Source organism: Electrona antarctica (assembly GCF_951216825.1).
Source record: "Electrona antarctica genome assembly, chromosome: 24".
In the NCBI taxonomy this organism is placed as follows: Eukaryota; Metazoa; Chordata; class Actinopteri; order Myctophiformes; family Myctophidae; genus Electrona; species Electrona antarctica.
In genome coordinates this window covers 1,215,653-1,237,983 of record NC_136803.1, presented here as the reverse complement: position 1 = coordinate 1,237,983, position 22,331 = coordinate 1,215,653, and the positions used below count along the sequence as shown (strand labels likewise).

The 22,331-nt window shown below is 43.7% G+C and overlaps 1 protein-coding gene across 1 annotated transcript; it reads left to right on the top strand.

Annotated features, from left to right (window-relative positions):
• Nucleotides 1-4,928: 4,928 nt before the first annotated feature.
• Nucleotides 4,929-22,330, top strand: LOC306917159 (protein NLRC3-like; the record flags this gene model as incomplete). Its single annotated transcript, XM_079495292.1, has 9 exons — nt 4,929-5,012; nt 9,793-9,859; nt 14,702-14,771; nt 15,466-15,490; nt 16,528-16,605; nt 18,057-18,297; nt 19,272-19,336; nt 19,603-21,502; nt 22,321-22,330. The coding sequence occupies exons 3-9, from the start codon at nt 14,736-14,738 to the stop codon at nt 22,328-22,330; spliced, it is 2,355 nt and encodes a 784-aa protein (XP_079351418.1). The 5' UTR covers nt 4,929-5,012; nt 9,793-9,859; nt 14,702-14,735.
• Between the last annotated feature and the right edge of the window lies 1 nt (nt 22,331).

The window sequence follows — 22,331 nt, the reverse complement described above, 5'->3', positions numbered from 1 at the left end:
ATGTAAATACTAGCATTTTATTTTAAGAAATCAGTTGAGTGAACCCGTGGATCAGCTATTTTCAATGAACAAGATTTAACAGTTAAAAACCATTTAACCAAGTCGGCCTTCCTACGTACCGGAGAAAGTTTATTGTTAGTGTGTGTTTTTCAAAATGTATTCCTAGATGTGTTTATCCTTAGTTTATTTCTTTATAGATGTGAGATCATTTTATTTGGAGTTAGGGAAAAAAATGTACCGAAAGATAGAAAAGGATTTTTAAAAATAGCAGATCTGCGTGCACAAAACATACCTAGCACGTTGTTTCAATTATAGATAGACTGGCAGGAGGAAGTGACGAATAGGGTAAAATAGCTTAGTGTTAATAGGATGTTGATGCTGTTAAATAGCTTGGGTAATATTAAAAATGTTTAAAGTAAAGCGATGGTTCTAGCAATTATGAGCAATTCTATGGATAAATTCTATCTATATCCGACAGAAGTGCTCAGAGGGGGGACATGTATAGTTTAAGAAGTGTATAGTTGATGAAGTATAGTTTAAGTTGAACATAATTTAATTCAAATTCATTTTAAGCATTGGAACATAATTTATTCTTGAGTCTATGGCGACATATTGTCAAACCTCTAAAACTACATTCAGTAGGCTGCTGAAACAATAAACAAACAAAACCTCTACGGCATTTTAGATTGCATGTCAAATTGTAGATGTACCGAGTAGAATTGCGGGCCCACATTTGTCTGAAAGATCTGATGAGTAAATTAATGACTAGACTACCCATGGGGAAGTTTTTTCACTCAAGTACTACACTATATTTAAATATTTATAAAATACTGCAAAACCATACACACACACATAGTGCAAACTGACATATGAGGAAAGTACCCAGTCCACATATTCTATACAGTATAAGGTCCAGCGACCACATTCTAACTTACCTCAAACAAAGGGTAAAACGTAGGTAGTCACAGCAGCAGATTACATGTAAAATCTCATTCCCCATTGACCATTCAAATAATTTGGCCAATAGCTTTTTGAAAAACAAAAGGTAAAAGGGAAAAAAAAAAAAAAGGGTAAGATGATAGTGTATGTAAAATAGTTTGTTTTCATGTTCTCGGTCAAAACCGGTTTAAGTCACTCTTAAGTGCACGTCTGTGAACGTATTATTGTTAGAAGGAAACTTTATGCGTAGGTTCCCCCAGTGATGAGTAGTTCGTAGGCGGGGTCTCGGCTCTACCTGCAGAGTACCACACATGCACACAGCATCCCCAGCATCTGAATTGCAGCAAATGTTAGTGCAGCCCAGATGACATACATCATGATCTCTTTTAGTTTCTTCACAACTAGAACTTCACATCCCTCCGGGTAGAGGTCTTCAGTATGAGCAAGAGATCCAGTGCAGGCTTCTGTATTACTTTTGCAGCAGCTAATGGGGACGCTGTTGTTTTTAGTTTCATTAAACCAGCGAGTGTTCATCCAATCCGAGTAATTGTGGATTCCGTAGCACTGAAGCTGTCTCTGCACATAGTCGATGGCACGGCTCGGGGCATCACTGTTGGCGCCATTGTACTCGTCATACACGTTCCGAATGGAACCGTTAACCTCATCTTCAACCTTTGCTCTGTAAATATACCCAAGGAACAGCCCGCAGACAACAGCAACAACCATGAACAACCTGAACCCCTCAAAAACAATCAAGGACAGGGGGGAGCAGTTGTCACAAAGACTTTGTCCAAGGAAGCTATTTCCATGGGCACAGCACTCAGAAATAGACACATATTCTTCAACAGTACATGTGCAGCGACACTGGACACCTGATGAACTGAAAGACATCATGAAGGACCTTCCAGACCACAAAGTCAACATGGAGCGCTGGTGTGCAGCTGTGTTAGACTTGATTGAGATGTATGAGCCATCGGCAAGAATGCTCGAATCTGTATTTCGCAAAGTCTTTGGATTAAAATGGCTACATCTCAGGGAACATTTTGATGTGAATGGAGCACAAAATCACATTGTCACTGGACAGCTGCTGAATCACGGTGGTCTTTTTGACAGCATCAAAGCAGCATTTCCAGTACCCACTGATTGGCAAAAAATTCACAGCACTAAGCAATGGCCTGATGAAACCTGTGACACCTACAGAAATAGACTGGAGAACTGCTTTCAGAAGCACTGTGGTGTGCCACTAGACAACCCCGCTTTCAATGACTTGTTAAAAGCGCAGACAGGTGGGGCCCAGCGGGGGGTCAAGTGGCGACCTATGGGTTAGGCCACTACATAGATTTGGTGTGATATGGAGCGAAGTAGAATGAAGACCTACGCAGTGGCAAGTGTGGAGAATGAATGGCCCGGGTATGTGTGGAATGTGATGTTTATCGAGTAGGCCTATAAGTAAGTAAAATGTTTTAAGGTATCACTGTGTACAACAGTGTTATTTTTAGGTGAAGTTATTCTAATGAAAATTGTTCTTTCCTACTTTCCAGGACTGGATGGTGAATCAATGAGATGGTCTAAATGTGTTGACAATTTAATGAATATCTTCCTTTCCCAGTGTGCATGGCATGGTTAATATGGCGATATTGACTAACTCACTAAAAACTTAGAATAACTCGTCTAGGAAGAGTGTTGTGATACAATGCAATTATAGGAGGAAGGACAAAGGGAAAGATGAGGATCTATAGACATTGCATCGACAAGGTAAGAACCCACTCACTCCCACACGATTTCATACATTATTGAAATATTTGTAATGACAGGAGGGATACTAGTAGTGATGAAATACAGTGTAAAGATGCAATAATGTGTAACCTGTCAATGTAGTTAATAACCATAAGAAAGGGAGTTAACCATAAATCAGACTGTGAAAGATTGTGATCAACTGTGATCAAGATAGATCTTAAATAAATTCCTAATTATGTATTATCATCTGGGGAAAAGTATAGAACAAATGTTTTAGAATAGGGGTAGTGTGTTGTTTTGTTTTTTTCCAGCTCTGAAATCCAATAAATTAAGAGAAACATATCAGGAGATGTGTTTGAACAAGGAAAAAACAAACAAACAAATGAAGACAACCAGAGAAAGCACTGAAAGGATTTGGGTTTGTATGATGGGTAAAAATACACACATACAGTGACGTCAGTCTAGTGTTATATGAATTACAATTTAGGCATTTAGCAGACGCTCTTAATCCAGAGCGACTTACATTAAGCAATAACAAAAAGCACGGCATACATCACATGTATAAAAAGTAGTTATCATGAATCATGCGTAAACTAAGAACGTAACATTGGAGTATCTATGTAAACTATACATACTATACTATATAATATATTATACATGTGTACTATAAAGTGCTATGACTACATAAAGTGCAATTCTAGAGCTGTCTACATAACAAGCTGAAGCTGAAGACAATTAATGTAAAATAATAATAATAATAATAATAATATTGAAATGAATTTTGTATAACCACCTTTTTAACCACGGTGGAAATAATTCAAGTGAACAAAATTACCTGCAAGTTGTTCTCCCTCTAAGAAAACCTGACAGACATATAAATATGTCACATGGGCCAGTGACACCAATGAGAGCCAAGCCACATCATCATGTCCGTCCAGAGACTCCAGACGTCCCTACAAGGCCCACACGCATTCCATCCCCGCAGTCACCCCCCAGTGACAGCGATGGGAGCCGGATAAAGACGAAATACTGGGCCCACCATGGGGAAAAAAGACTAAAATGCCATGCCACAACTTGTGACAGAAACAATAAGGAGAGGAGAACATTTGCGTGGAGGAGAAAACCACGAAAAAAGACTACACCTGATGCTGGCTTATGAGTGATCGCTCAAGACAAATCGAGGGTCGTAGGTTGGAATTTCCCAATAAGAAGGAAAAGGGTTTTCGCCCCTACCAGCCATCAGAAGTTGTGTGTAATAAAAAGAAAATTATCATGTGGGTGGACATTGAATACACTTAAATGTAAACCTTTCTTACTCTAGGAGATAGTCCATATATAAGTCATCTTTTTGTAGTAAATTTGCAGACAGTATAGTATCTCATGTTCCTTGGTATAAATTAATATGAGACATTTAATTTACATATTTGAAATGGTGGAATGTAGTGGCAGAAAATACTACACTGCCTGGAGCAAGGCTTCCACCTGTTGATTGTCTGTCAAGATGACCTATTCTTACTCAAGACCCATGTTTAGTCTTGTCCACTGACCACACCTCCAATGTATTTGTGCTTCTTCATTTTGTATAAGAGAGACTCATTTGAACAGGTCTGGAGGCTTGCATCCGTGCACCTCCCTGGGCTGGTACAGACCACTCCTTGTAATAAACGTGTACATTGTTTCAGTCCACTCTCTACCTCGATTATTTCTTAAAGTCTCTGTTTATGAGTATTAATAATCCCATCACAAGGTTTAGGCCTGAGACTGCCTGTGGGGCGTTTCGACATATGTAGGTGAGAGAAGGAGGAAGCGGTTGTGTTTTGCAATAGATGCAGAACTTGACAGGAAGCCAGTGTGGTTGTTTTCCGTGTGGGGGAGATGTGCTGACGAGGCTATTGGTGTGAGTTAGAACGGATGGTTTAGCTGAATGTTGTGCTAGTAGGCGAGGCCTGAGCAACACGCTGACCAATCAGACCTGCATCCTCCATTGACACTGTGTTTCCTGTCCTTTCATGGGCAGGTGCAGTGGAGTCCTTCTTAAAGCAGTGGACTAGACCTGTCCTGTCACACTGAGGACGTCTGTCGTGCCATAGCACTGAGGACGTCTGTCCTGCCATAGCACTGAGGACGTCTGTCCTGCCATAGAACTGAGGTCGTCTGTCCTGCCATAGCACTGAGGTCGTCTGTCCTGCCATAGAACTGAGGTCGTCTGTCCTGCCATAGCACTGAGGACGTCTGTCCTGCCATAGAACTGAGGTCGTCTGTCCTGTCACATTGAGGACGTCTGTCCTGCCATAGAACTGAGGTCGTCTTCTTAGACTGCAGCACAACAACGCCAGGTAAGAAACATCATGGAATCAATCCAGACCCCATGTAGCAGTTTATTATTATTATTTATTTATTTTATTAATAAGGGACCAAGCCCGAAGGTATTTGCTGTTTTTTTTTCTAATTCCTCCAAAAATAGCAGTTCTGTCTGAAACGTGCAGTCGTTTTTTGCGAAACTTTGCAAAAGAGGGTATGCGTGTGAGTGCCATCTTCATATCTGGAAGTAAACGACTTTCTGGCCTCGACGTACAGCCCACACATCCAATCAGAAAAGTCCTATCTGATTGCATGTGCATACTCTTTATGCCATGACGTTAAGCTGTGTGTGTGTGTGTTCAACAACACAGCGATGACGTTAAGCTGTGTGTGTGTGTTCAACAGCACATCCATGACGTTAAGCTGTGTGTGTTCAACAACACAGCCATGACGTTAAGCTGTGTGTGTGTTCAACAACACAGCCATGACGTTAAACTGTGTGTGTGTTCAACAACACAGCCATGACGTTAAGCTGTGTATGTGTTCAACAACACAGCCATGACGTTAAGCATGTGTATGTGTTCAAACAACACAGCCATGACGTTAAGCTGTGTGTGTGTGTTCAACAACACAGCCATGCAAAATAACACTGACAGCTATGAGGTGACGGAAAGCTTGACCTGCATAGCAACAGTTGCTAAACTATTTGGATTGGCATTGATTGGACAATCACTTTTTGGGATGGGGTTTATCGAAGGGCTAATTGCGTTCGTCAATGAAGAGTGCACAGGAGGGGCCACACACATACACACACACATACACGCACACGTGCACGCGCGCACGAGCACACACACACACACACACACACACACACGCGCACATGCACATGCACATGCACGCGCACACACACTCACACACACACTCTGTTATGACCTGGCTCTTGGGCCATAACAAAGGAAGAAGACACACGGCTGTTTAAAAGTGCACAAACCAATATTTATTTACCATATAAACACCACTGTTAACTCTTTTAACATCAGCAAGCATAGGTTGTGCTCTATTTTGTATTTGTTTCCTGTTTCATCTAAATTGGGAGGGTAAGTCTGGTTCGGTTTGGTGTGGGAAAAACCAAAAACATCTGCCAAACAGACTTTGGTTACATTTTCGATTATTGATTGCTAAATGTCACAAATATTTAGTACATGGAATTTGGATTATTAGCTGATAGTGTCTCGGTCCCTTAAGGGTCCTGGTTTTGTAGGGGGAGGGTGTCACAGCCCCTTGTAGTTTGGCCTACTAGGGCCTGTGTGGTTTGTTAGGTAGGCCTATTTCTTTGCTTCCCACAGGTTCTGAATTGCCAATCAGTGCATTGGGAGCACCTGGCCAGTGTTCCCAGGGGAGGGGGAGGGGAGGAGGATTAATCTGTGAGTACACAGATTAATCCTCCTAACGTCAGTGTCCACATAACGTCAGTGTCCACTCCGAACGTATGAGGTTGACGAAAGCTATACCTGCATAGCAACAGTTGCTAAACTATTTGGATTGGCATTGATTGGACAATCGCTTTTTGGGGTGGGGTTTATCGAAGGGGTAATTGTGTTCGTCAATGAAGAGTACTGCATGGGAGGGGTCATGTGACCACACACACACACACACACACGCACACACACACACACACACACACACACTGTCCCACGTGCACCATACGCTATCGTGCTTGCATGTGTGGTAAACAGCCCATTGTACAGGACATACTTTCCAACTTCTGCTTTCCTCCTTCCCATTCTATGACTAACCATTTAGCATTTAAGCATTGCCACACACACACACACACACACACACACACGCACACGCACACGCACACACACGCACACACACCACCCCCACAGAGGAATATATTCAAAGATTTGTGCCACATTATAAGATTTTTCAAAAATAGCAAGCTCGTAGATCTGCTATTTTTCAATAGATAAAGTTTTAAATAATGGTTAAAACACCAGAAGGGGTTCCCGTCATGAATGGGTTAAAGGGAGACTTCACCCTTTTTGATTTAGAGCACTTTCCTGGGGGTCTTTATGTGTGTAATATGTGGTTTTAGATATTTTAGATTTTCACTTCACTTCCTTCCTGGACTTCAATTCCCATAATGCTTTGGTGCACTGCTCCTCCTTGTGGATAGGGGGAGGGATGTCTTACTGACACAACATGTAGTCCAGGAAGGAAGAGTTCTAAATCTTGTCATTAACATATATTCTTTTGCAAAAAGTTTCCCTTTAAGCACTGTAACACACACATGCTATTGACATATAGCATTTAATCATTTTAACTTGTATGAACAGTTCCTGATCAATCATTTTAACTTGTATGAACAGTTCCTGATCAATCATTTTAACTTGTATGAACAGACCAGCTAGGGCCTTAATGTTACGGGCCATGCCGACCCCACACACACACACACACACACACACACACACACACACACACACGCACACACACACACACACACACAGTTATGACCTGGCTCTTGGGCCATAACAAAGGAAGAAGACACACGGCTGTTTAAAAGTGCACAAACCAATATTTATTTACCATATAAACAAACATATGAATCAAACAATACTAACATACAAAGTGGGGTGTGTTAATCAGTAGATCAGCAGTGTAAGTGAGTGGATGTGTGGTGAGTGTAGTGGGGGGTGTTGAATGGTGCGAACACATGCTGCTGCTCTCATGGAAGGAGAGAGAGCATTTTTTTGTCAGATTTTGTTGATTAATTGTGAATTAATTGTTAATTGTAATTGTGAATTGTAATTCACTTGTCCTCATAGTTTTCTGTCTGAATTGGTAGGTCCAGCATTTTGTTGTCAGTACATATCTTGTGAGAGCTCCATATGTGGGAGCTGTTGTTTAAAATTGGTAATGGCAGGAGTAGTCTTCACCAGGCTGGTGCAGCTGGGAGACAGTGTTGTATCTGTCAGGCTGTAGATTTTTTGATTTTTATTGATTTTTATTAAGGATCCCCATTTTGAGCTTGTAAATCGGCTATTTTTGCTACAACAGTAATATGCACTGTGGCCCCTCTGGAGTGAGTGTGGAACTATAGTGGCCATCTCCATCGTCAAAGTTGCCCACCACTGTTCTAGACCTATCAGCAGCATTTGACACAGTGAACCACCAGCTGCTCCTAGACTAGCTAGACACCCTAGCTGATCTAGGCATCGGCGGGACGGCACTAAAGTGGTTCTCCTACTACCTAACCGACCAGACCTACCAGGTTTCTTGGAAAGGTGTGCTATCATCCCCCCGAACCCTCCTAACTGGGGTCCCACAGGGATCTGTTCTTGGTCCCCTCCTCTTCTCCCTATACACTAAATCCCTTGGCACTGTCATCTCTACTCACAATCTATCTTATCACTTGTAAGCATAGGCGGCGGGTGGATTTTACCTTTGGGTAGGCTAGAATTGCGTGGGGGGGGGGGGGGGGGGGGGGGGCAACTCTCGCGGCCGAGCGGAGCGAGGCCGCGCAAATTTATTTATTTATTTCCCCCAGATGGTCTAAAAATTAGTTACTTTGACCAATTTATTACCAATCTCGTACACCATTGCTCACGAAAGCAACACCCTTGACCCAATTATAGACACTGCATCTAGCTTTTAATTAAAGTTCCCCGGGCATTGTTTTGGGATATTTTGGCCGATATGGGTATTCCTAATTTTCGAGTCAGTGTGGAGATTACCCGGCGGTGTTGCTGCCCCTCCCGGCGCATGGCTCTTCACAGACGGCACAGAGACAGCAGCCACTCCGCTGAACGTGTCAGTGTTGCTGCAGTGGTGTGAACTGTGAACCGTGCGGTCACTGGTGGTGCTGCTGAGTGCTGACAGCCGAGCCGACTCGGACTCACAGCTTCTTCTTAGTTCTGAATTACTTTATCTTTGCCTTGAAAAAGACCGTAGGGCGTAGGCTATATCCATTTTGCGTTTTGCTGTTTTCCAAAACAAACCAGCGCGCGCTACTAGTCTGTTTGCTACAAAGCGACTGGAAGGAAGAGAAAAGAAAGGCTACCAAGAAAGAATAGAAAGGCTACCAAGTAGCCAATCATATGACCCGATCAGCGATCACCAGGGGGCAGCGACAACACACGCACACACAATAGCCTTCTATATAATGCTGCGCACATATATTATATATATTAAAAAAATACCCAGCAACATTTTAGGGAAGGCTTACCCGCCGCCTATGCTTGTAAGATGTGTGTGTGTGTGTGTGTGTGTGTGTGTGTGTGTGTGTGTGTGTGTAGAAATAACTTGTTTCCACAAACAAGTGATCTCTCTCTCTCTCTCTCTCGCTCTCTCTCTCTCTCTCTCTGTGTCCCTCTGTGTCTCTCTGTCTCTCTCTCTCTCTCTCTCTCTATCTCTCTCTCTGTGTCACCATGCTGTTGTTTAAAGGGAACCTACACCTAGAAACTGAACAGTTTGCAGAATTACAGTACATTTCAAGCACAAACTCAATACAAAGACTGTTAACTGTGAGTGGACGACCCAATAAAGCATTGTTTACAAGAGGGTCCACCATGTTCAAATCATCAACACATTTAGAGACGTACAAATAGACACACCCAGTGTGTTAATGTCAGTGAGAAAAACACAGGAGTGTGGCTTTAGACACACCCATTGTTTGGCTTGTGTGTTTGTGGAAACAAACAGGTTCTCTCTCCTCTCTCTGTGTCTCTCTGTCTCTCTCTCTGTCTCTCTGTCTCTGTGTCTCTCTGTCTCTCTGTGTCTCTCTGTCTCTCTCTCTCTCTCTCTGACACACAGCCTCTGAACAGTCTGGACTGCTTGATGTTTTAACAACGTGGGATTAAAGCACCAGGATGAATTCATGGTAAGTGTTGTTCATCATGTCTGTTTAATTAATGGAGGCTAAGCATGCTGCTGTATGGACGCACGCACGCACACACACACACACACTACACCCTGCTTCCTTAATCACAGGTGTTACATTTAGTGTACATACAGTGGTGGTGCTCAAACTTTTTTTAAATGTCAACGACCCCCAAAACCCATTCTGGGCGGGAACCTTTTTTGGTGTTTTTAAGCCTTATGTTATACTTTAGCTATTGAAAACAGCAGAACTACAAGCTCGTAGCGCGGCACTCGGTGCCGCGCTATGAGCTTGTAGATCTGCTGTTTTTTGAAAAATCGTAGCGCAAATTTGGAATATATATTCTTTCAGAGCGAACATTTTAACTCATCTTTGCTTCTGGAGGGTCATATTTTGAGATGGGGGTCGGAGGCCAAATACATATAATAATTGTTGGGGTCCTTGACATGAAATATATAAATGTGTGCTACGATTTTTCAAAAAACAGCACAACTACAAGCTCATAGCGCGGCACTCGGTGCCGCGCTATGAGCTTGTAATCTGCTATTTGTCAATAGCTAAAGTATAACATAATGCTTAAAACACCAAAAAGGGTTCCCACCCAGAATGGGTTTTGATGGTCCTTGAAATTAAAAAAAAGTTTGAGCACCACCACTGTATGTACACTAAATGGAACAGAGCCTTAATTAGTATCATCGGTAACACCTGTGATTAAGGAAGCAGGGTGTAGTGTGTGTTTGGGATCACTTCATAAATGAAGGAAGGATCAGCTGTTTGGGATCACTTCATAAATGTCATGCCGACGTGAATGTACTCCAAAACCGACGCTCAAATTTGGGGCAGATTTTACACTCAATTGATAAATGAGGGCCTTAGAGTCCACAGAAGACATGATGTAAATATGAAATAAATGCTTAAACATGTAGCTAGGTGTAATGTTAGACATGTCTACGGTGGATTTTTATGAAACAAACGCTTTGAGGATAGAAAGAATAATTCAAGCTTTCCGTACAGCTGCAATGTTGGTGAGTTTGACGTTGTTTAATACAATCAGATAGGACTGTTCTGTTTGGATGAATGGGCTGCCATTGGACGTTGCACCTTGGTAGCACCTTGCCATTAACGTATATGGTAAGATGGCCGTGGTCTGAATATGGAGAATAGCAGTTATGTTCAACATTTTAATTTCAAGGACCCCCAGTTTCATATGCAACAGGCTACGGACCCCCCATTTAATGGCATGTCTATCTCTGAGACCCCCAATTTATATTGTAAAATCAAAGTTAATGTAACTCTGAGAGTGTACAAAATGGTTCCATTTGTACACTCAGTTACAGACCCACATAAGGGTCCATTTGGTTCCAAACTATTAGCTGGGGACCCAGCTCAGTGGCCTTGTGGTTAGAGTGTCCACCCTGAAACTGGGAGGTCGGTGTGTGTGTGTGTGTGTGACAGGCTACACATCAGAGAGAGGGGGAGAGAGAGGGACAGAGAGAAAGAGGGGAGGGACAGAGAGAGACAGAGAGGGGGGGAGAGAGAGAGAGACAAAAAAGATCTATTAAATTCTGGAGCCATATTAAAAAGAGTGACCCTGCCTGTTACCAGCTGGTTCTGAAACTAGCTGACCTCTCACCTTCTGACATCACAAACCCCAGCCAGCCTCAGTGCAGCTACACTATGACATCACTCAGAAGATTAGACCTAACCAAATTATAACTAAAGAAAAAGATAAATACATCACATATTGGAACGAACCACAGTAACTGATAAAAACCTGAGAAAGACTTTGACAATGTACAGACTGAGTGATCATAGTCTGGCAATAGAGAAGGGCAGACACACAGACCTGGCTGCCCAGAGAGGACAGACAGACAGGCAGGCAGAGAGAGAGAGAGAGAGAGAGAGAGAGAGACACACAGACCTGGCTGCCCAGAGAGGACAGACAGACAGACAGACAGACAGACAGGCAGCCAGGCTGCCCAGAGAGAGAGAGAGAGAGAGAGAGAGAGAGAGAGAGAGAGAGAGAGAGAGAGAGAGAGAGAGAGAGAGAGAGAGAGAGAGAGAGAGGCTGCCCAGAGAGGAGAGGCTGTGCTGTCACTGTGATGACAGAGTTATAGAGACAGAATTACACTTCTTAACACAATGTAAAAAATATTAGAGAGGAGTTCTTCCCAAAATTTGAAACAAATTTCCCAGAATTCCAAAGTATGACAAAGGGAGAAATTACCACTCCTGCTGGGGGAACAGAAAGAATGTGCAGTTTTGGCTGCAAAATAAATATGTAAATTCCTCACAAGAAAAGGGACAATCTGTAGGACACACATACAGTATGGCATGTTTTATTTTCTGCACCACCTGCTTTATTTTATTAAATTTGTATTACATTTTTCATGTCATTGATATTATGTTGTTATGATGTTGTTTGTCATATTTGTGATTGTGCTTTGGCAACACTTGTAAAATGTCATGCCAATAAAGCCTGTTGAATTGAATCGAATTGAGAGAGAGAGGGAGGGGAGAGAGAGAGAGGGGGGGAGGGAGGGAGGGAGAGAGAGACAGAGGGAGGGGAGGGACAGAGAGAGACAGAGGCCATGGGCACATCTAAGATTCCATGCGCGGCCAAAGGAAGCTGACTCCCGGCGTCTTTCCGGCTTTTTAGACAGCTGGTGGATGGAAAAGAAGCTCCACCCACGCGGCAGGTTGCCGCTGGGGCAAGCTTTTCCGGGAATCTGTCCGTCGTGGCAGTCAACCGCGTGGGTGGAGCTTCTTTTCCATCCACCAGCTGTCTAAAACTCCGGAAAGACGTCGTCAGTCAGCTTCCTTTGGCCGCTCCTGTCGCCTCAAATGTGCCCACGGTGAGAGAGAGAGAGGGAGGGGAGGGACACAGAGAGAGAGAGAGAGGGGAGGAGAGAGAGAGAGAGAGAGAGAGGGGAGGAGAGAGAGAGAGATAGAGAGAGAGAGGGGGGGGGGGGGGAGGGAGGGAGAGACAGAGAGAGAGGGGGGTGGTTGCAGGCTGGACACGTTTTTTGGAAAACCGACGGAAGAACGCAGCTAAAAATCCGAAAACGCGTCTTATGGGGGTCCCTGGCATATCTCTTCAAATGGGGGTCCGCGGGCTGATTGGGGGTCCTTGACATGAAAAGGTTTGGGAGCCACTGGTGTAGAGCAGTGGTTTCCAAACTTTTCCATGTCAAGGACCCCCAAAATCACACTAATCATCCCGCGGACCCCCATTAGAAAAGATATACTAGGGACCCCCATAAGAGAATTGGTTCCAAACTATTAGCTGGGGATCCCATGGAACTCCCTCGGGGTCCCCGGACCCCACTTTGGGAGCCACTGGTGTAAAGCAGATTATCGGTTTGGTGTTTATCCCGTTTTTCCCACATCTCACAAACATAGGTGACTCATGTTGGTACAGAGACAGTCATTGGGGCAAGACTAACCGTTCAGGAGAGGAGAAAAACAGATTTATGTATTAATTTGAATCCAAAATGAGTCACAGGCAGACTCTTCACATACTAGAGCATGTCTGAAATAAATGTCAGAGCTGAAATCGACATGTAAATATTAAATTAATGCTTAAACATGTAGCTAGGTGTAATGTTAGAGTCCACAGAAGACATGTAAATATGAAATAAATGCTTAAACATGTAGCTAGGTGTAATACCACAGAAGACATGTACATATGAAATAAATGCTTAAACATGTAGCTAGGTGTAATGTTAGAGACCACAGAAGACATGTAAATATGAAATAAATGCTTAAACATGTAGCTAGGTGTAATGTTAGAGACCACAGAAGACATGTAAATATGAAATAAATGCTTAAACATGTAGCTAGGTGTAATGTTAGAGACCACAGAAGTGAACCTTTCAAGCCTGTTTTCTCAACTCGCTGTTTCTCTACAAGACATTACTCTATAAGCAATATCTCCAAAACTGGTGGGTCAAACTGAACAACCAATATGTCAATTTGAAGCTATGATTCCCTGCTTTCACATGACATGAAAAATAAAATAAACGAAAATCAAAAAAAGTTCAATGACGTAGCCTCGGTCAGAAGCGGTCACAGGGAATTGGTTCTATGGTTCTTATATGGTTCTATGATTCTATGGTTCTATGATCATCTATGAGTATTTTAAGTATTTTAAGACATTTTGATGGCATAGAATGCCCTGCATGCTCTCTCTCACACACACACACACACACACACACACACACACACACACACACACACACACACACACACACACACACACACACACACACACACACACACACACACACACACACGTATATTCTGTGCATGACATTCTGAGCATTCTTATAGTCTGACGTGTGTGTGTGTGTGTGTGTGTGTGGGGGGGGGGGGACTAGGAGAGTTGCGTCATTAAGGTTAAAAACTGAGCTCTCGAGCACTGTTCATGCAGCCTGGATGGAGAGGGACAAGCTGGAGTTGGAAATACATTGTTTTCAACGAGGGCGGTACAAATAAGAGCCATTTTAGGTCATGTGTGCAACATGACAACTGTTTTAAAGTATTGTACAGTAACAACTGAAGTCTCTGTAATGTTTATGTTGTACTATTACTACAAAATAATCTAAAATAAAGGGATTTAAGATCATTAAAGCTGGGCGGTTTCCAGTGCATTCTGCCAACTTCCAGTCCAGGACTTATCGCCAATAGAAGTCTATGTAGAAGAGCTGCCATTGGACTGAAGCCAATAGAAGTCTATGTAGAAGAGCTGCCATTGGATAGCGCTGAACACAACCAACCCGGTCTCATTCCTACATTAACCCAATTTGCATAAACATCACTGTTGTTGTCATTTGTCACCAGAACTGTTAGAAGAAGCAACAAGGAAGACATCAACATGGGGAACATCCCAGGCAGACGCAGACGAAATAAGGTACATTTATTTACAAAGCAGACTAACTGAAGACCAGAGCTGAGTTGTTTAAATGTATTGCAAACATTCACTGTTAGTATACAGACTGTAGGCAGTAGCATCTGTACATTAACATCACTGTTAGTATACAGACTGTAGGCAGTAGCATCTGTACATTAACATCACTGTTAGTATACAGACTGTAGGCAGTAGCATCTGTACATTAACATCACTATTAGTATACAGACTGTAGGCAGTAGCATCTGTACATTAACATCACTGTTAGTCTACAGACTGTAGGCAGTAGCATCTGTACATTAACATCACTGTTAGTATAAAGACTTTAGGCAGTATCATCTGTACATTAACATCACTGTTAGTCTACAGACTGTAGGCAGTAGCATCTGTACATTAACATCACTGTTAGTCTACAGACTGTAGGCAGTAGCATCTGTACATTATCATCACTATTAGTATAAAGACTGTAGGCAGTAGCATCTGTACATTAACATCACTGTTAGGGCCGATTCATACTCCTATGATTTCGGCTCGTCAGAAATTTTCAGTAGCACCGAAGAGCCGACTTTGGGACGGTACCAAACCTGGACAAAGCTGGACACATAGGAGGGGCCAGCGCCCCTCAAAAAAAATAGAAAGGCCTCCTCAGTTGTTTGTGTGTCTCATCTAATCTGTTCTCTTCTATTTTCATCTCCAGCATAAAGCTCCAGGCAGAGCTAAAGGTGAGCTGATTAATGACTCTATGAATAGATGTCTTATGAACTGATTATTGACTCTAGATAAAGGGCCCCTGGGCCACCAACATGCAAAGCCCCCCCCCCCATCCCCGAAGCAGAGATGTATTTTTTTGTTTGTTCTTTACACAGAGCACACCCATAATTATGACATAGAACTGCGACATTCACCAGCATTTTAGCAGTATTGACAGCAAGCAATTGCAAAAAAAGAATACCAAAAAGACAAATACATTTGAAGAAAACTATATATTGTATAATGGGTATATAATGTCCCAACCAGGTAAGGCCTAACACTAGTAACACATACTTAAAGGACCATACAGTCCAGGGCTGGACAGGCCATAGGACGTACCGGGCATATTCCCTGTGGGCAACGACTGGCATTCTGCCAGTGCCATGCAATGTTGTTCTGTTCACACAGAGCCCAGCGGTAGAGTTCTCAACTAGATGACGTTCACACAGAGCTGAGCGGTAGAGTTCTCAACTAGATGACGTTCACACAGAGCCGAGCGGTAGAGTTCTCAACTAGATGGCGTTCACACAGAGCCCAGCGGTAGAGTTCTCAACTAGATGACGTTCACACAGAGCCCAGCGGTAGAGTTCTCAACTAGATGACGTTCACACAGAGCCCAGCGGTAGAGTTCTCAACTAGATGACGTTCACACAGAGCCCAGCGGTAGAGTTCTCAACTAGATGACGTTCACACAGAGCCCAGCGGTAGAGTTCTCAACTAGATGCCGTTCACACAGAGCCCAGCGGTAGAGTTCTCAATGGGCCTGAAATATTTTTTAAAGTATAAAACATACAATATGTGGAAAAGTATCGTTTACGTTACTTCTGTGGCCTACTGGCAGTGTCTGTACACACGTGCGCACGTACACACACACACACACACACACACACACACACACACACACACACACACACACACACACACACACACACACACACACACACACACACACACACACACACACACACAGTACTGTGTAATAAGTCTTTTGTCTTTTCTGACCCAACAGACCAGCATGGAGCCACAGCCGCTGACCCACCAATGTCAGGTTCAAGTTCAACGTCTACAAGAGCAGGATCAGCTGAAGGTGAGCTGACTGTGTGTGCGTGCGTGCGTGCGTGCGTGCGTGTCGATACAGAAACAGGGGCAGACATATCTGAATGGTAGAGAGGCCTTCTGGGAATCTAGAAGGTCTCCAGTTAATTCAGCCAGATTTAGAGTTTAACAACATTGTTAACAAACATGTTAGTAAAAAGAAAGATTGAAATGGTAAATGTTTTATTGTGTTGCTGGTAGGGCTCAGCTCTGGTAGATCTCTTTCTCCTTAAGCTGTTTAAGAATTGCTTTGTTCATTACAGATGTGTCAGCCTAGAATCCTGTCCCAACATCGAGAGGGGCCAGACCTAATCTGCCCCCTGGGGCGATATGCATTGAGAGGGGCCAGACTTAATCTGCCCCCTGGGGCAATATGCATTGAGAGAGGCCAGACTTAACCTGCCTGGGGCGATATGCATTGAGAGGGGCCAGACTTAATTTGCCTGGGGCGATATGCATTGAGAGGGGCCAGACCTAATCTACCCCCTGGGGCGATATGCATTAAGAGGGGCCAGACTTAATCTGCCCCCTGGGGCAATATGCATTGAGAGGGGCCAGATTTAATCTGTCTGGGGCAATATGCATTGAGAGGGGCCAGACTTAATCTGCCGCCTAATATGCATTGAGAGAGGCCAGGCTTAATATTCCCCCTGGGGCAATATGCATTGAGAGAGGCCAGACTTAATCTGCCCCCTAATATGCATTGAGAGAGGCCAGACTTAATCTGCCCCCTAATATGCATTGAGAGGGGCCAGACTTAATCTGCCCCCTAATATGCATTGAGAGAGGCCAGACTTAATCTTCCCCCTGGGGCAATATGCATTGAGAGGGGCCAGACTTAATCTGCCCCCTGGGGCAATATGCATTGAGAGGGGCCAGACTTAATCTGCCCCCTAATATGCATTGAGAGAGGCCAGACTTAATCTTCCCCCTGGGGCAATATGCATTGAGAGGGGCCAGACTTAATCTGCCCCCTGGGGCAATATGCATTGAGAGGGGCCAGACTTAATCTGCCCCCTAATATGCATTGAGAGAGGCCAGGCTTAATCTTCCCCCTGGGGCAATATGCATTGAGAGGGGCCAGACTTAATCTGCCCCCTGGGGCAATATGCATTGAGAGGGGCCAGACTTAATCTGCCCCCTGGGGCAATATGTATTGGGAGGGGCCAGACTTAATCTGCCCCCTGGGGCAACATGCATTGAGAGGGGCAAGACTTAATCTGCCCCCTGGGGCAATATGCATTGAGAGGGGCCAGACTTAATCTGCCCCCTGGGGCAATATGCATTGAGAGGGGCCAGACTTTATCTGCCCCCTGGGGCAATATGCATTGGGAGGGGCCAGACTTAATCTGCGCTGTTTGTGCACCCGCTTGCATGTGGAGGGAAATACTAGCAGTTTCACAACAACAACAACCAACAAATGTTCATTCCACTTATCTTCAGCGGGTCACTTTGTTGACCAACACCGGGCAGAGCTCATTCAGAGAGTGACAATGGTCGACCCCATCCTGGATCTGCTCCTTGAGAAGAAGGTCGTCACCAAAGAGGGCTACAATAATGTGAGGTCCAAGTCCACCAATGAGGAGAAGATGAGGGCACTCTATGACATCCTGAACAGCAGAAAGTCTAAATACATTTTCTACCAAGGTCTTGAGACACAGGAGACGTGTCTTCTAGAGGATCTGTAAGTAATTGTGATTTAAATTAATTTTCTATTAAGTTCTGTAAGATAATACAAGATTATTATTATTATTATCAGTACAAGATAATGTATACACTCACTATGCTCCACAGTCACACGTTGATTCTAATGTGTTCCTAATTCTTAAAAGGATCCCTGGTTAGTTATAGAGGGCAAGTATAATGTTTTAAGGCATATACGTCTTATTAGCCAGAGATCCTTTTAAAATAGCAGTGTTATTTTTAGCCAGGATGTTCATAATCATGACAGGGTTGTAGTTTTTCATTGTGATGCTAACGTTACATGTAGCATGCGTTGTGATGCTAACGACCGTGGCTCAAGAGGTAGAGCAGGCGTCCAATGATCCATGGGTCGGCGGTTCGAATCCCGGCTCCTCCTCCATGTCGAAGTGTCCTTGGGCAAGACACTGAACCCCAAATTGCTCCCGGTGTGCTGGTTGGTACCTTGCATGGCTTCCGCCGCAATCGGTGTATGAATGTGTGTGTGAATGGGTGAATGTAATGCACAATCTATGTAAAGCACCTTGGATAAAGGCGCTATATAAATGCACCATTTACCATTTAACGTTACATGTAGCATGCATTGTGATTCTAACGTTACATGAAGCATGCGTTGTGATGCTAACGTTACATGAATCATGCGTTGTGATGCTAACGTTACATGTAGCACCAGCCGCGTAACTAGACGTCTTTAGGCACGCAGGCTGGTCAGCGCAGGCTGACGACATTGGTAGATGAATACATAGTCAGTATAACATGTAGTATTTCTATAGGATTGGTAGATGAATTCATAGTCAGTATAACATGTAGTATTTCTATAGGATTGGTAGATGAATTCATAGTCAGTATAACATGTAGTATTTCTATAGGATTGGTAGATTCATTCATAATATGTAGTATTTCTATAGGATTGGTAGATGAATTCATAGTCAGTATAACATGTTTTTCATTCCACAGCAGGTCCACTCAGTCTTCTCCTCCATCACAACCCGAAGCAGAAGCTGCATCTGCCTCTGCTGAAGGTGAGCTGACAATAAGTGTCTTATCACAGCTGAAAGGTCTAAGAAGCATGGTCATGGAAACAGGGGCAGACATATCTGAATGGGTAGAGGCATTCTGGGAATCAGAAGGTCCATAGTTAATTCTGCCAGACTTAGAGTTTAACAACATTGTTAACATGTTAGTGAAAAGAAAGATTGAAATGGTAAATGTTATATTGTGTTGTAGGGCTTGAGCTGGCAGATCTCTTTCTCCTGAAGCTGTTTAAGAATTGCTTTGTTCATTACAGATGTGTTGGTGAAAATAGCAGGCGGTTCCATTACTGGCTACGAACGCGTGTTTCAGAACAAGATGAAAAACACATATCTATGTGTAAAATTGGACAATGAGTCCAAGATGAAGTTTGACGACGTCTGTGTCCCGATCTACAACACAAACACCAGCTTCTCAGGCATGCACAGGTATCATGAGGTCAGACAGATGGAGATGAACAGGGCAGGACTGGACGAACCAATCCAACTCTGGGAATTGTATAATTCTGGAATAAATGAAAGAGCAGTGCTCACTGTTGGTGTCGCAGGAATTGGAAAATCCTTCCTCTTACACAAATTTATTCACGACTGGACCATGGGCCGTTTTCCCCGAGACCCCCATCTCGTGTTCCCATTGACGTTCCGCCAGTTAAATCTTCTCAAGGGAAAAAGCTTTTCTCTGGCGAAGCTACTTCACGAATGTGTCAAGGAAACCAGATGCATTAAGGAAGAAGCTCTGAATGACATCTTCAGCATAGTGCAAGAGTCAAACGACTACAACACATGTCCCTGCAAAGTCATGTTCATGATTGATGGGCTCGATGAAAAAAGGTTTCTATTGGATTTCGAGAAAGATTCCATCATCACGAATGTTGAGGAATCCCTGCCGGTCGAGGAGCTGATTGTAAACCTGATCAAGGGTGAACTGCTTCCCTCCGCTCGCATCTGGCTCACCTCACGGCCTGCAGCAGTCGATCAGATCCATGAGGACGTTGTTGACAGAATGACAGAAATAAGAGGGTTCATCACAGATGACCAGAAGAAGGAGTACTTCAAGAAGAGGTTCATGAAGATCTTCAATGATGAGAACAAGGCCAACTCGATGACCAGCTTAATCATGTCACACATCAAGAAATCAAAGATCCTCTCCACCATGTGTGAAATCCCAGTCTTCTGTTGGATCCTTGCTTTTGTTGTGCAGCACAGAGACATGAAAGAGAAGCTCCCTGAGACCCTGGTTCAGTTGTACTGTGAGTTCCTGACGACTCTGACGAAGCAGATGGAGAAGAAGTATGGTAAATCAGATAAGACGACGAAAAAGAGAAAAGAGAAGCTCATGAAGGCAGAAGGACCGTTCATTCTGAAGCTGAGCGAGTTGGCATTTAACCAACTGATCAACGAACAGATCATGTTCTACCAGAAAGACCTGGAAGCCTGTGGTCTTGATGTGAACAAGGCCGTGCTAAAGTCAGGCATGTGCACAGCATTCTTCAAAGAAGACGGTGCTTCTTTCGACAAAAAAGTCTACTGCTTTGTTCACCTGAGCATCCAGGAGTTCCTGGCTGCAGTCTACCTGTTCCACTGTTTCACAAAGAGGAACAAGAGGCAAATGTTCACAAAGACCAACAAGAAGATGGAGGTCCTGAAGACATTCCTGAACGATAACAGTGACATTTCAGACAGTTTCAGCTCCCTCTCTGACTTCCTGAAAGCTGCTATGGAAAAATCCCTGAAGAGTGAAAGTGGCCACCTGGACCTCTTTGTCCGCTTCCTTCATGGCCTCTCACTGGAGTCCAACCAGAGTCTGTTAGGAGGCCTGCTGGGTCAGACAAAAAACAGTCCAGAGGAGATCCAGAGAGCCATCAACAACCTGAAGAAGATGAATGATCGTGACTTCTCTCCTGACAGATGCATCAACATCTTCCAATGTCTGATGGAGATGAACGACCCGTCATTAAGTCAGGGGATCCAACAGTACCTGGAGTCAGAGAGCAGCTCAGGGAAGACACTCTCTGAGACCCAGTGTTCAGCTCTGGCCTCCATGCTGCAGATGTCAGAGGAGGTTCTGGAAGAGTTGGACCTGCACACATACAACACAACATTAGCAAGGACGTTACGGAGACTCATCCCAGCTGTGAGGATCTTCAAAAAAGCAAGGTTAGTAGCACGCACGACACACACACACACACACACACACACACACACACACACACACACACACACACACACACACACACACACACACACACCGGGTTCATCGCTGTCAGTCAGTAAGGATAGATAAGGTTGGGTTATTTTCCACTCCAGGCTCCTGACTAAGTTCTTTACTGTAACTGTCCCAGAATCTATTTTATCCCCCCCCCCCCCCCCCCCCCCAACAAAACGTATTAATAGATTTTGGTATTAATTATTCTTATTATTCAGTTGAAATGGCTTGTCAACCCTTTCTATTTTTATACAGTGAATACTGATTGCTACAGCAGGGCTGCTTGCTGGTGTAAGAGGGGGTGAGGGTTTCATAGTGTGTATACGGTAACGAACCATGCGCCATTCTTGGAGGAATTACGGTAACACCTGGTTTGTACTTTGTCCGTACGGCGGTGTCGCGGGGTGAATTTAGCTGATCTACAAGCCCACCACAACGCGCCGCATCCTCAGGTCTTTGAGGGCTTTTACAGTGATGAATGTTCATTGTAAAGCCTCATGGGCTACAGGCACAGCGGACACATCACGTCACACACAGATTCACCGGGAAAAGATGCATGTATCATTTCCCCTCCTAATCTGTAACCCCCTCTAGTGGAGATAACAGGAACACAAATAATAGATTATTATTATTGTATTAATTATAAAATCACACCTGTGTGAAGTGAGGGGCGCTCTTATCATCATACATCATCTCATTCCGGCCAATCACAATTTGTCTAAAACGTTTGTGTTTACACAATGTTTGTGTTTACACAAAACCCTCAAAGCTGGACATAGG